Here is a 15942-nt window from a genome sequence, read left to right on the forward strand (position 1 = left end):
ATGTAACGTCTCAAATATATTGAAATTGGTACTATTTGCTGATGACACGAACATGTTTTGCTCAGGGAAGAATTTACAGGAGCTTCTGGGGTGTATCACTGAAGAAATGTGTAAATTAAAAAGGTGGTTTAATAGAAACAAATTATCTTTAAATTTAAACAAAACCAAATTCATGTTATTTGGGAACTATAAAATGAACACTCAAGCAATAATACAGATAAACGGGGTGGACATTGCAAGGGTACATGAAAATAGATTTCTGGGTGTAATTATGGACGAAAAAATAACATGGAAACCTCACATAAAGCATGTTCGAAGCAAACTGTCACGTAGCATCTCAGTACTAAGTAAGGCAAAACACTTTCTGGACCACAAATCACTCCACATTCTTTACAATTCACTGATATTACCGTATTTGAGTTACTGTGCAGAGATTTGGGGCAATACTTATAAATCTACACTACAACCACTGTCGATTCTGCAAAAAAGAGCAATCAGGATAATTCATAGCACTGGTTACAGAGAACACACTAACCCCTTATTCTCAAAATCAAAAATACTGAAACTCACTGATCTGGTAAGCTTCCAAACAGCCCAAATCATGTATAGAGCAACAAACAACATATTACCTGTAAATATTCAAGCATGTTTTTTTCTGAGAGAAGGGGGATATAATCTGAATCTAAAACACCTGTATGCAAGCTCAACTTTAAAAACCGTTTGCATTTCAATACGTAGAGTGAAACTGTGGAACAGACTAGCGGAGGAGCTCAGACAATGTCCAACCATGAGCAAATTCAAACAGCGGTACAAACAGATGGTATTTACAAGGTACAGGGCAGAAGAGGGGTATGACAAACACTAGGGTTCTCACATTTTGCCATACTTGTCATTTATTTTATTTTTACACAAGCGGTTATTGTGTTGTTTGTTGGTGATTGATTTTGTTGAGAGAAAAAAAACAAAACAAAAAAAAAACAGGATACACAGGAAGTAAGATAACCTATAGTACTAGGTACTAAGTGGAGAAGGGGTAGGAATTAATAAGCTAATGCTTCTTCCTACTCCTTTTCAAACATACAAAGGGTTTTAATGACTAACTCTTCAAGTGTAATATATTTTTCACATGTTTGAAATAAAGCATTCATTCATTCATTCATTCATTCATTCATTCATTCATACTCGTGTGTGTGAGCTGGTCTGGATATGAAGCACCATCAGCGAGAAAAAGTACAACTTTAGTTTATAAAGTTATAAGACGGCCATCTGCCATCTTCTGCGTTTCTAAGCGTCACTTCAGTGCATCCATAGCACAAAATAATACAGTGTTAGAGAGAACACACAGGCCTCTCTCCTCCTCCTGTTTTGTCCTCTCATCTCGTCTCATTTCATAAAAACAACAAAGATTGGGCATCAGCGGTGATGTTTCAGCAGTGGAGGTGCATAAAGGAGAAACGCTGCTGTTCGTTAGTCAGTGTGGCACAGATCTGTGTGGCTGTTCCTCATTGATTTACTGCTGCTGTGGAAAATCATCTCTGAGCCGACAGACATTTGTACAGACAGTTGTATTATGAGTGTTCTTCATTTGACAGACAAAAGACAAAACACACACAAGATGACTTTGACTGACAGCATTTTGTTTTCACAATCTTTATATCATGTTTAATGTCGTTATGGTGAATTATTTTGGCCACGAGTGAAAACCTGATATTGTGACAGCTCTAGTGGACCCCTACAATCACTGATGAAAAGGTTTATTATAGATTACATGTGGACGAAGGAATCAATCAATATTTATATTTTCTGTGTCCATCAGGAGCAGCTGCATCAGCTGTGAGGTGCATCAGCCCAGATTCACGTCTGCTCATTTGTGAGTTTATCTGAACTGAGTCAGAAATATTCTCGTCTGTATTAACATCTAGAATAAAACTGTTTTTTTATTTGTTGGGACAAACTCACTTTTTATTTTTATTTTTTGTGAGGTTGCTGGTGAATTTGTAAGTTTAAAGTTAATGATGAATAAACAGAATAGGTTAAATCCACCTTAAAGAAGTTGTGACTCCATTACTGGTTGTTAAAGTGATTGTTAAAGCAACCTAGGCTTTATTTGTGAATGTATATGAGTCAAATCTTTGGGTAAATGCATAATTACAACGAAAGATGCACTTTTCAGATTTATCGTTGTTTCGTTTTCGGGCAAGTAAATTGTCAAGGGGAGTGCATGGGGCACTGAGCTAGCATCAAAAATGTCTATTTTTAGAACACTAAGAAGGCTCGACACAACATTAAACTTTGCTTGTAGCATCACCAGGGTCTCTACACATGAGCACGAGCATTGAGAACATTGTTTGTGTACACCGAGTTTACTAAATAGCAGGTTTTTGATCTACTCTTGTTAGCCGCTGCATCTCCGGCGCGCGGCCATCATGTCAGTCAAAAAGTATCCATTCTGTGTTATTCTATTAAACATGGATTAAATCCAAATTTACTGTGATCCCTAATTCACTGTTTTTTTCTTTTTAGTGGCGGAGTCAAAGATCTGTGAGAGCGTCCCAGTAGCACGTGAGTAAAAGGAGGAAAAAATAGGAAGTAACAAGAGAGGAAGAAAAGAATGATCAGTTACGGTTGTAACCTTTGTTCTCTGAGTGAAGAGACTATCTCTCCACCCATTGCATATTCCATATGTATGGGGAAGTGGCCTACTGGGTCGTGTAATGTGGAGACTCTTTAAGATACACCGGAGCTCGACGGTTTGGTACAGGTTGGCGTCAGAGAGTACTTTTGGAAGGAAGGCAGGGTTAGGCCGCAGAATAACTCCAGCATTCCCTGGAAGCAGCTTACAGCAATCCTGGTGGACAGAAAAGGCATGAAGCTCAAAAATTCTCCTTGCTGAGCAGACTGCTAGAAGTAGAGCGGTCTTTAGTGATAGCCACTTCAGCTCGACTGCCTCGATTGGTTCGAATGGATAATGCTGGAGTGCCCCAGGACTCTTTCCAAGTCCCATGGGGGCGCCATTTGTGACTTAATTCACACCATTTGTCACTGGGTACCCTTCAAGAATTGTGACATGAGGGCACAGCAGTGTCCCGACAGGCTAGGGTTCCCTACTCGTGAAGCCTTAATTGCTGCTACCATGCCTCTGAGGGTGGCGGCGGATCTCCCCTGGTCCAGCTGCTCTTGCAAGAACTGCAGAATAATCTGTGATGTGGAAACGAGGGGGTCCATTTGATGGACTTCGCACCAAGAGATGAACTTGCACCAACGGAAGGCGTATGCCGCCCAGCTCGAAGGTTCCCTTGCCAACTCCAGTGTTTGGATGACTGGATCTGGCAAGCCTATGGCCCTTTCAGGGGCCATGCCCACAGTCTCAGGCCCTGTGGGAAGGGGTGAAACAAGGCGCCTCGTGCCTGCAACAGCAGGTCTCTTCGAATGGGGAGCTCCCAAGGAGTTCCGTTTAGAGGTGGTGTGATCCCTGAGGCCCATGGTATGTGGAGCCAATTTGGAGCCACCAGGATCACCGCCGCATTCTCAAGCCGGATCCTCCATAAGAGGGGGTGGAGAAGGCTGAATGCGGGAAAGGCATACAGCGGGCCTTGAGGCCACTGGTGAGCCAGAGCATCCATCCCTAGTGGTGGGTTGTCCCTCCCCAGGGAGAATAACATTTGAACAATGGGCCATCCCCCCTGGAGGCAATGGGCCATCCCCCTGGAGGCAAACAAATCGGCTACTGCCATCTTAAAGCGGTGCCAGATGTGCGCAACAACCTCTGGATGGAGCCTCCACTCTCTTGGCTGAGGGCCTTCCCTATGCAATAAGTCCACCCCAGTGTTTAGAAGGCACAGCAGGTAGGTAGCTCTCGAGAGGAACCGTGGGTATGCCCATGTCCATAATTCGTGGGCCAGCTGCCCTAAGTGGGGAGAGCCGAGTCCACCCTGCTGACATAGGCTGCTGCCATTGTGCTGTGCTGTGCTAGTACATGGCGGCCCTGCAGGTGTGGGAGGAATTGTAGAAGTGCAAGGTGAATTGCCCCGAGCTCGAGAGCATTGATATGTTGGTTCAACTGTTTGCCGGTCCAGGCACCCGGGACACCTAGGCCTGCATGCACAGCTCCCCAACCTACCTGTGCGGCATCTCTTGCTAGGAGTTGCCGATGCATCACAGGGCCCAGTCTGTTGCCCCTCCTCAAGTTCTGTGGGCTCCTCCACCAGCGGACTGCCACGCAAAGTCTCCGTGTCACCCAAATTCTGATCGAAGGGGGGGTCTGGGGGCTCAGACCAAGGCTCAGCAGATATTGCTGCACCGGTTCAAGATTCAAGATTCAAGATGAACTTTATTTTCCCACAGTATGGGAAATTCGTTCTGGGCCATTTGCCCATGCTGCAGCCACAAGTAACACAGAACATACAGTTACACACAATCACATACAATAGATATGCACATCAGTATCATACAAAGTGCCAGAGTGCAAAAAAAAACAAAAAAAAAAACATGGTGCATTGAAAAGATGAATAAATAACACCAAGTAAAAAAGTGCTAAAATTGTAGTAGGAAAATGACTGCCTTTTGCATGTGCAAAAGGCAGAGTGGGACTATCTGGACAGTGGCTGCCATCAGGCCCATCAGACAGAGACACAGCCCCTTTCTGCTATGTGGTCAGGGAAGTTGATGCCGTACTGAAGTCCAGAGTCATACCCAGGAACTGAGTGACCTGTGATGGTTCCAGTTTGCTCTTTCCTTTGTTTATATGCAGCCCAACTAGCTAACTAGCTAACAGTTCACTGTCACTTAAGATTTACTTTTTTTGTGACAGCTCTAGTGGACACCAACAATCACTGATGAGCAGGTTTATTACAGATTACATGTGGATGAAGGAATTAATCAATATCTACATTTTCTGTGTTCATGCAGGAGCGTCGTATCTGAGGCTCAGCAGCAGCTTTGAATTTCTGCCACCCAACAGTGAGTTAATCTAAACTAAGTCAGAAACATTCTCATCTGTATTAACATCTACACTCACTGTTTTGTAGGTGGTGGATACAAACTCTCATGTTTCATTTAAGTATTTGTGAGCTCACTGCTGAATTCATATGTTTCAAGTTGATAATGGATGAGAGAAGTCCATCTTAAAGAAACTGTGACTTCGTCATCGATTATGAATTTAATACAAAGTCTTCACTGAGGAGGTTTTTCTAATTCAGTATTCTCTCCAGTGTCTGAGCTGAGGGTGGTTCTGCTGGGGAACAGCTGGTCTCAGAGGAGTTCAGTGGGGAACTTCATTCTGGGAGAGACAAAGTTCAACACTGAGGAAGAACCAGACTGCTGTCTGACAGTCAGAGGAGGGGTGAAGGAGAAACACATAGTTCTGATCAACATCCCAGATCTGCTGCATCCTAACATGCCTGAATACAAACTGAGAAGAAATGTAGAAACCTGTGAGAGACTCTTTGATCCTGGACCTCATGTGTTCCTGCTGGTTCTACAGCCTGAAGACTTCACTACGGAACACAAACTGAAGCTCTGCAGAGTCCTGAACCTCTTCAGTGATCAATCATTTGATCATTCGCTGGTTCTGATATCAACACCCAGAGAGGAGGGTCCAGGTCTGATGGACAAATATCATCAACATCCACCCTTAAAGGAAATGATCAGAGACTGTCACTACAAGTTTCTGTGGCAGAATGATCTTGAGCCTGCAGAGCTGTTGACACGTTTGGGTCAACTTGTAAAAGAGCACAATGGAAAACATCTGAACTGCAGATCTGACAGCTGGACACTTCGCAGTAAGTTTATCTGAACTGAAAGATTCTCGTCTGTATTAAAATCTAGAATTAAACTGTATCTTCTTTTTTGGCACAAACTCACTTTTTATTTAATTTTTATTTTGTGAGCTCGCTGGTGAATTTGTAAGTTTAAAGTTAATGATGGATAAACAGAATGTGTTAAATCCACCTTAAAGAAGCTGTGACTCCTTTACTGGTTGTTAATCCAGTGTTATTATGTGAAACATGGATTAAGTCCAAATGTACTGTGTTCCCTAATTCACTGTTTTTTTCTTTTTAGTGGCGGAGTCAAACATCTGTGTGAGGGCCCCAGAAGCACGTGAGTAAAAGGAGGAAAAAATGGGAAGTAACAAGAGAAGAAGAAAAGAACCGACAATTATGGGGCAATGATTGTAAGATTGCCACATTTAGCAGCAAACCATGTTTAAAAAACATATGTGAATTTGTCGATGTTACTTTTGACCAGATTTACAGCAATATTTGTGAACTTTGTGATATTTACTTCTCCAACCCTAACCCTAAAAATATAATGTCAATGTTAAATCTCAATAAAAAAAATCTATATGTTAAATATTAAATCTAAATCTAAATAATAATTTTCATATAAATGTTACATTTAAATCTATATTTTTTGTGTGCATCAGGAGCAGCTGCATCACCTGTGAAGCTCAGCAGCAGCTTTGAATTCCTGCCACCCAACAGTGAGTTAATCTGAACTGAGTCAGAAACATTCTTGTCTTTATTAACATCTACACTCACTGTTTGTAGATGGTGGATACAAACTCTCATGTTATATTTAAATATTTGTGAGCTCACTGGTGAATTCACATGTTTTAAGTTGATGATGGTTTGATGATTTCTTCAACTTAAAGAAATTCCATCTTAAAGAAACTTTGACTTCCTTATCGATTATGAATTTAATACAAAGTCTTCACTGAGGAGGTTTTTCTAATTCAATATTTTCTTCAGTGTCTGAGCTGAGGGTGGTTCTGCTGGGGAACAGCTGGTCTCAGAGGAGTTCAGTGGGGAACTTCATACTGGGAGGGAACAAGTTCAACACTGAGGAAGAACCAGACTGCTGTCTGAGAGTCAGAGGATGGGTAAAGGAGAAATACATAGTTCTGATCAACACCCCAGATCTGCTGCATCCCAACATGTCTGAATACAGACTGAGAAGAAATGTAGAAACCTGTGAGAGACTCTCTGATCCTGGACCTCATGTGATCCTGCTGGTTCTACAGCCTGAAGACTTCACTGAGGAACACAAACTGAAGCTCTGCAGAGTCCTGAACCTCTTCAGCGATCGATCATTTGATCATTCACTGGTGCTGATGTCAACACCCAGAGAGGAGAGTCCAGGTCTGATGGAAGAATATCATCAACATCCACCCTTAAAGGAAATGATCAGAGACTGTCACTACAGGTTTCTGTGGCAGAAGGATCTTGAACCTCCAGAGCTGTTGACACGCTTGGGTCAAGTTGTGAAAGAGCACGATGGAAAACATCTGAACTGCAGATCTGACAGATGCACACCTCACAGTAAGTTTATCTGAACAGAGTCAGAAATATTCTCGTCTGTATTAGCATCTAGAATTAAACTGTTATTTGTTGGGACAAACTCACTTTTTATTTATTTTTCAGTGTGTGAGCTCGCTGGTGAATTTGTAAGTTTAAACTTAATGATGGATAAACAGAATGTGTTAAATCCAATTTAAAGAAGCTGTGACTCCATTACTGGTTATTAATCCAGTGTTATTGTCAGGCCTGGACTAGAAAGAGGACTCAGATGCAAAGTGGGAACAGTTAAGGCAGGCTTTTGTTCTAAAAATTCTTGGAGCTCTTAGACTGAGTGACAAATGAACAGGCTGTAGAAAATTACCTATCTAATATAGAAAAACAAGGCAGGCTAATAAAGAACAAGAAACACACACACTCCAAATGCAGAGGTAAGAAAACAAAACTCCTAAAAAACAAAACTGCTCCGAAAGGAGTGAACCTCAAATGAGGGCAAAAAGTAACAACAGAAAATCACTCCACCGGAGGCAAACAAAACGGCTATGACCTAAACTACACTGCAAGACTGAGCTATGAAAATTTCCAACCAAAAATCACTCCAACGGAGGAAAGCAAACAGCTATAAACAAAACTACACTACCAGGCTGAGCTGTGAAAATTACAAACAAAAGATCACTCCAACGGAGGAAAAAACGTCTTTAAACATAAACTGAGGAACAAAGCTGATCTATAAACTTATCAAACAAAACATCACTCGTTAAGAAGCAAAAGAATACAAAATAACCAACAAGGGAAGCAAGGCTTGGACAAGACAAGGACTATGGCGAAAGGCTGGGGTGCACGATAGAACGACACTCTGGCACAAGACAAAGGGAGACGCAGACTATAAAACACATGAGAGTAATGGGGAACAGGTGGACACGATCAGGAATCAGGGGAGACAATCAGACCGGTGACACATTAGGAAGGGCAAGTGTCCTGAAACGAGAGGAGAGTTACTTTTCAAAATAAAACAGGAAGTCACGAGACAAAAAACCCAGAACGAGACAACCCTCACTGCGGTGTGTCCGCCTCTTGACGGCCCAGGCTGTTCAGGGTGGTCCCTGTAGAAGACCTTTATGAGGCTAGGGTCTACAATGTGGCGTGAGGAGACCTATTGCCTCTCTTCGGGTCCGTAACCTTCCCAGTCCCCCAGGTACCAGGTAGGTCTGCCCCGGCCCCGGTTACGTACTGCCAGCAACTGCTTGACCTTATACACTGGGACCTTATACACTGCCATATCACTTCAGGTAGCTGGAACCATTGGACTCTCCTTGGCTGGTTTAACCTGGCTTACATGGAAGGTCGGGTGTACGCGGAGGGACCAGGGCAGACGAAACCTTACTGCTGCGGGGCCGATGACCCTGGTGATGGGAAAGGGACCCACGAACTGTGGCGCCAGTTCTTGGAGGGGACTCAGAGATGTAGGTCCTTGGCAGAGAGCCACACTCTCAGTTGCTGATTGAGGCGTTCGGTCTGGCCGTTGGCCTCTGGGTGATACCCCGAGGTCAGGCTGGCTGTAGCTCTGATGATCCGGCAGAACTCCCTCCAGAACCGGGACATGAACTGGGGCCCCCGGTCAGAGATGATGTCCTTGGGAAACCCTTGGACTCTGAAAACGCTGTTCATCAAGACCTCCGCCGTTTCCTTGGCAGAGGGCAGCTTCGGCAGAGCAATGAATTTAGCCATCTTGGGAAATCTGTCCACCACTGTGAGGACAGTGGTGTTACCTTGAGATACCGGGAGCCCCATGACGAAGTCTATGGAGATGTCGGATCACGGTCTGGAGGAGACCCATGCGGGAACGGGAGGACGTCTTGTTTCGGGCACAGACCAAACATGCCTTTAAGTACTCCCGGACCTATGGCTCCATAGATGGCCACCAGAACCGCCAGGAGATGGCGACCATTGTCCTCCGAACTCCCGGCTGGCAAGAAAGCAGCGCGGTATGGGCCCAGTGGATCACCTGTGGGCGCAACTCAACCGGGACAAACAACCGATTCTCTGGGCACCCACTAGGTGGCCGGGCCCTCCTGTTAGCCTGCTTAACCTCTTTTTCTATCTGCCAAGTCACTGCTCCAACCACACAGGTTAGTAGGAGGATAGTTTCTGGTTCCTTGGCAACAGGCTCGGGGTTGAAGAGTCGGAACAGAGCGTCTGGTTTGACGTTCTGGGACCCTGGCCTGTAAGAGAGAGAAATGGAGAACCGGTTAAAGAAGAGCGCCCACCTGGCCTGGCGAGAGTTAAGTCTTTTAGCTTTTCGAATGTATTCGAGGTTCTTATGATCAGTCCCGATGATGAACGGATGGTTAGCCCCCTCTAGCCGGTGTCTCCTCTCCTCTAGGGCGACCTTGACCGCCAACAGCTCCCGGTTGCCGACTTCAAAGCTCTGTTCCGCTTTGGACAGCCGCTGTGACAAGAAAGCGCAGGGGTGCATCTTGCCATCCTGCTCCAAGCGTTAAGAGGGAACCACCTCGACCCCTTCTTTGGAGGCGTCTACCTCGACCACGAACTGACGCTGTGGGTCCGGCATAGTGAGGATGGGGGCCGAGGTGAAGTGACGCTTGAGGGTCCAGAAGGCAGTCTCCGCTGCTGGCGACCAGTGGAACTGTACCTGGGAGGAGGTAAGAGCATGGAGGGGAGCAGCTATTGCGCTAAAGCCTCTGATGAACCGCCTGTAAAAGTTACCGAACCCTAGGAATTGCTGAACCTTCTTGCAGCTATCAGGTGTGGGCCACTCAGCCACAACGCTAATTTTAGCTGGGTCCATCTGCACTCTTCCAGGGGCTACGATGAAGCTCAGGAAGGAGACAGTGTCGGCATGGAAGGCACTCTTTTCAGCTTTAACATAGAGTTGGTTCTCCAACAGTCTTTTCAAAACTCTGGTCACATGGTCTCAGTGTGTGTCAAGTTCAGGGGAATAAATGAGAATGTCATCGAGATAAACATAAACAAAATGGTCAAGAAAGTTTCTTAGTACATTGTTTATCATGGCTTGAAACACAGCAGGACCGTTTGTAAGCCCAAAAGGCATGACCAGGTACTCATAGTGGCCACTTGGAGTATTAAACCCGCTCTTCCACTCGCCCTCCTCTTTTATGCGGATCAAGTGGTAAGCGTTGCAGAGGTCTAGCTTTGTAAACACTTTGGCCTGCTGGAGCTGGTCGAACACAGAAGACATGAGAGGAAGTGGGTAACTGTTCTTTATTGTAATGTCATTCAGCGGGCTATAGTCTATGCAGGGTCTTGCAGGACCCGTCCTTCTTGCCCACGAAGAAGAACTCAGTGCCTGCAGGTGATGATGAGGGGCGGATTAATCCCGCTTTCAATGAGGTTGTGATGTACTCCTTCATGGCCTCCCTCTCCGGACCAGCAGCCGAGTACAGGCGGCCCTTGGGAATGGTGGAGCCTGGTATCAGTTCGATGGTGCAGTCGTATGGATGATGTGGAGGGAGGGACATGGCCTTGGTCTTGTTGAAAACCTCACGGAGGTGGTGGTAGCAGGGGGGCACTGAGCTCAGGTCCGCATACTCGGAGTCTGTGGCGAAATTGGTAGAAACGAGGTTAATCCCTGCCTCATCCTCCCCCTGGGTTGGCATGGTAAAACAGACTCCCACACAGTCTGTCCCCCACCCCATGATTTCTTCCGTTCTCCAATTGACATGGGGATTGTAGCGAAACAGCCATGGCTGTCCCAAAAAGAGAGCATGAGATGATGACTTGAATGAATAAGTGCTCCCTATGCTCATTTATGTGCAATTGGAGGGGTTCACTGATGTGTGTGATGGAGAATAGTTCCTTTACATTTAATGATTTGGCCTTGATAGGTTTAACTAAAAGTTCTGTTTCGAGGCCCAACTCCTCTGCTAAGCCCCAGTCCATCAAACTTTCATCAGCCCCTGAGTCTATGAGAGCCTCCAGCTCTGTGGCGGTGAGGTGTGTTACCTTTACCGTTGTGAGGGTGCGTCAGGGGGGCCTTGATTGACTTCTTGGCTGGACAGGTGGCGACGAGATGACCAGTCTCTCCACAGTAAAAGCGCTGGCCTTCCAGCTGTCGCCTGTGTCGTTCCTGCTGCGTCAGCCGAGCTCTACCCAACTGCATGGGCTCCCCCTCTCCCTCCGTAGGGAGGTGACGGCGCTGCTCCGGCGGGGAGTCAGCCAGCCCGGTGTTTATGAGCACGGGGTTCTCTCAGTCGTGCGGATCTTCTGCTCCGTTGCTGTCGGAGCTGACTGATCCTGTTGTCTGTTCGAATGGCGAGCACAATGAGGGAGTCTAAGTCTGGGGGTAGATCCAAGGGGATGAGGAGGTCTTGAATAGGCCAGCCCCTTCAGGAACACGTCGTAGAGGGTGGTGGAATTCCACCCACTCTCCGCCACCAGGGTGTGGAAGCAGATGGCGTAGTCGCAGACAGAGCCGCTGCCTTGTCTCAGTCCGCTTAGCTCCTGCGCCTTTTCCCGGTCGGTCGTGACTGGGTCAAAAGTCCTCATTAATGCTGCCTGGAAGTCTGTGAGAAAGCTGCAGAGTGGTGAGCCCCGAGCCCATTCCGCTGAGGCCCAGGCTTTCGCTCTTCCGGTCAGGTGGGAGATCATGAACGCTATCTTGGACTGGTCAGTGCAGAAAGCATGTGGGGTTAATTCAAAATGAATTGAACAATCAATGAGTAAAGTCCTACATAATCCCAGTTCCCCAGAGAATTGCACTGGTGGGGCCAATTTACTTCCAATCCCGACGATCGGCATGGTCGGAGCCGGTGCGGCAGTGGCCACCAGAGGCGGGGCTGCTGTGATTGGCTGTGCGAGCTGGTCGAGCAGGCCCTGAATCTGGGATGAGAGGTGGCCCAGGTGAGACGCCATCGCCACCTGGAACTCTTCCTGACGGGTTAGATGGGCCTCTTGGCTCGCAGGACCACCGCCATCTGTCCCGCCTCTGCTTGGTCCATACCGGCCAGAGTGTACTGTCAGGCCTGGACTAGAAAAATGACTCAGATTCAGAGTGGGAACAGTTAAGGCAGGCTTTTATTCTGAAAATTCTTGGAGCTCTTAGACAGAGTGACAAATGAACAGGCTGTAGAAAATTACCTATTTAATCTAGAAAAACAAGGCAGGCTAATAAAGAACAACAAAACACACGATCCAAACGTGGAAGTAACAGAACAAAACTCCTAAAAAACAAAACTGCTCTGAAAGGAGGGAACCTCAAAATGAGGGCAAAAAGTAATAACAGAAAATCCCTCCACCGGAGGCAAACAAAACGGCTATGACCTAAACTACACTACCAGGCTGAGCTGTGAAAATTACAAACAAAAGATCACTCCAATGGAGGCAAAAAACGGCTATGAACTTAAACTCAGTAACAAAGCTGATGAGCTATAAAATTATCAAACAAAAAATCACTTGTTAAGAGGCAAAAGAATACAGAATTACCAACAAGGGAGGCAAGGCTTGGACGAGACAAGGCACAAGACAAAAGGAGACGCAGACTATAAAACACATGAGGGTAATGGGGAACAAATGGACACGATCAGGAATCAGGGGAGACAATCAGACCGGTGACATGTGAGGAAGGGCAAGTGACCTGAAAGGAGAGGAGAGTTACTTTCCAAAATAAAACAGGAGGTCACGAGACAAAAAACCCAGAAAGAGACAACCCTCACCGCGGTGTGACAGTTATCGTGTGAAATATGGGTTAAGTCCAAATTTACTGTGTTCTCTAATTCACTTTTTTCTTTTTAGTGGAATACGACTTCATGAGGATGATGTTGGACGACATGATGAGGCCTCACATCCCCTCAGAATCAGGTGAGTAGAAGGAGGTAAAAAATAGGACAAAAACAAGAGAAGAAGAAAAGAACAGATAATCAGAGAAGAAGAAGAAAGAGACAAAACCAGCAAAGACAGTCAGAGACAGTAGAGGCTATTTAACAATATTTAATGACAATAAAATAACAATAATAATAATGTACATATATACACATATAATGTACAGACATAATACAGCATTTGAATGAGACAGATGAGTCCGTTTGGTAAACATCCTCCTGACAGTAAAACAGTAGCCCTTTTTAAACAGCCTCTCCGCATTATCTCCGGAGCGGTGGTTCGCCAATTCTCCGCCGATGGTGATTCACACAGAGCGAAGCATCTCCCCTTCACATGTGTAATTCACACAGAAAGCCGGCGCTGCGACTCTTAAAGAGGTGTGACGGTACACGTCATGTTAATGACGTTGATGTCTCCCCAGGTGTTCCCCAGGTGTTCCCCTGTTAATCTAAACCTGCGGACAGTTTATAATCATATGGATGCTGTTATAATGTGTAGTCATTGAGATCCTGACCCACCAAACATCCTGGAAAGTGACGGAGTTAAGTTTTTTGCGCTAAATTACATAATTATACATGATCACCATCAGTAAACAGGATGCTGTCTGTCTCTCTCACTCGCGGGGATGGAGGCTGTTTTCTGGGGGAAAGTTCCCTGAAGTCTCGGTCTGGAGGGCTGACGGTCGCAGTTTTGAGCAGAAATGTGAGGAAGAGTCAGCAGGACAGGCGGGAGGACAGACACTTCTCCACGTAAAGCTGTGGTATTTGTTTTCCTCATATAAGTTGCCAAAGACAGTTACAGTTACTACGTTACTTTTGTTCGGTCTTGTAACGTTGCTTTGTGGGGCGTTTCTCTGTATTTAGTTGAGTGAAGGACCTGTGCAGTTAGTTAATGTGGCACAGACCTGTTGTGTGGCTGCTCCTCATTAATTTACTGCTGCTGTGGAAATCATCTCTGAGCCGACGGACATTTGTACAGACAAAACACACAGGACAAGATTATTTATTTTAACAATCTTTATATATATAATGTTTAATATAGTTACAGGGAATTATTTTGGCCTCGAACGAAAACCTGATACTGTGACAGCTCTAGTGGACACCAACAATCACTGATGAGCAGGTTTATTACAGATTACATGGATGAAAGAATTAATCAATATCTATATTTTCTGTGTCCATCAGAAGAAGATGAATCACCTGTGAGGTGGATCAGCAGCATTCCATTCCTGCCACTCGTCAGTGAGTTAATCTGAACTCAGTCAGAAATATTCTCGTCTGTACTAACATCTGGAATTAAACTGTTTCTTAGTTGTTGCCACAAACTCACTTTTTATTTAATTTTTATCTTGTGAGCTCGCTGGTGAATTTGTAAGTTTAAAGTTAATGATGGATAAACAGAATGTGTTAAATCCACCTTAAAGAAGCTGTGACTCCATCACTGGTTGTTAATCCAGTGTTATTGTGTGAAACATGGATTAAGTCCAAACTCACTGTGTTCTCTAATTCACTGTTTTCTTTTTAGTGGAAGACCAAATGATGATGTTTGAGGACATGTGGCCTTGCAGCCTCTCAGAAGGTGAGTAGAAGGAGGTGAAAAATAGGAAAAATCAAGAGAAGTAGAAAAGAACAGACAATCAGAGAAGAAGAAGAAAGAGACAAAAACAGCAAAGAGAGTCAGAGACAGTAGAGGCTATTTAACAATATTTGGTGACAATAAGATAATAATAATATTAATGTACATATATATACATATAATGTACAGACATAACACAGCATTTGAGTGAGACAGATGAGACTGTTTGGTTAACATCCTCCTGACAGTAAATCACAGATGGAGACAGCTCACCTGGTGACGTCTCTTTACTTTCTTAATAGAAGTGGTGCCACTCGGCTCCAGCGTTGGCGGCTCGACCGCTCACTCCCACTTCTCTTCTGCATGGAGGTCGTCTGACCTGTCAGACTCTTTGTAGCCATTTCAATATTCCACTCATGCTGCTTCTTCATCTGAGGAGTCTGAATCTCACTGCAGTCAGTAGCTCACTACTTCATGTCGTCACATCACGTCCATGGACGTTTAGGTCACGTCATGTCTCCTTCACGTTCACCCTACATGGTTATGCAGTTTGTAACAGGTGGAGGTGATGTGCTGGTTGTGACCCGCCATTAAATGGAGAAAGAAAAAGCAGTCAGAGCTGCAGTGACAGTTAACTGTTAGCTAGTTAGTTAATGTGGCACAGACCTGTTGTGTGGCTGCTCCTCATTGATTTACTGCTGCTGTGGAAAATCATGTCTGAGCCGACAGACATTTGTACAGACAAAACACACAGGACAAGATTATTTATTTTAACAATCTTTATATATATAATGTTTAATATAGTTACAGGGAATTATTTTGGCCACGAACGAAAACCTGATATTGTGACAGCTCTAGTGGACACCAACAATCACTGATGAGTATTTTTTAAACATCAATGAAAATGTTCAGAAATATGATATATTTGAAAAATGTTCCTGGAATAAGTATCTGTAAAATGATCAAAATTCATTATGTGAGACAGTCATCAACATGGTTTTTCTTTTGTTTTGTTTTGTTTTATTAAGAAATATAACTGTCACACAGTATTACAGTCATTTCCACCCTATCTTGTGTAGCCTACTTGCACTCCTGGTACAGACTATTACAGTCTGTAATACTTATTCTAAACTACATATAGTCTTTCTGCTAATTTATAGGCTATTACCTTTTAATGTAGGCTATTTTATGACCATTGTAACTGCTACAATAC

General features: G+C 44.7%; 1 protein-coding gene across 1 annotated transcript in view; it reads left to right on the forward strand.

Moving 5' to 3' along the window:
* Window positions 1-15942, forward strand: part of LOC115577805 (uncharacterized) — a 53113-nt gene that overhangs the window by 15911 nt on the left and 21260 nt on the right. Inside the window, exons 5-11 of the mRNA XM_030410688.1 lie at window positions 5211-5780; window positions 6061-6099; window positions 6425-6481; window positions 6750-7319; window positions 13068-13133; window positions 14339-14395; window positions 14679-14732. Coding sequence (XP_030266548.1) covers window positions 5211-5780; window positions 6061-6099; window positions 6425-6481; window positions 6750-7319; window positions 13068-13133; window positions 14339-14395; window positions 14679-14732 — 1413 coding nt within the window. The remainder of the gene's footprint in view (window positions 1-5210; window positions 5781-6060; window positions 6100-6424; window positions 6482-6749; window positions 7320-13067; window positions 13134-14338; window positions 14396-14678; window positions 14733-15942) is intronic.

The sequence above is a fragment of the Sparus aurata genome, unplaced genomic scaffold (assembly GCF_900880675.1).
Source record: "Sparus aurata unplaced genomic scaffold, fSpaAur1.1, whole genome shotgun sequence".
Classification (NCBI taxonomy): Eukaryota; Metazoa; Chordata; class Actinopteri; order Spariformes; family Sparidae; genus Sparus; species Sparus aurata.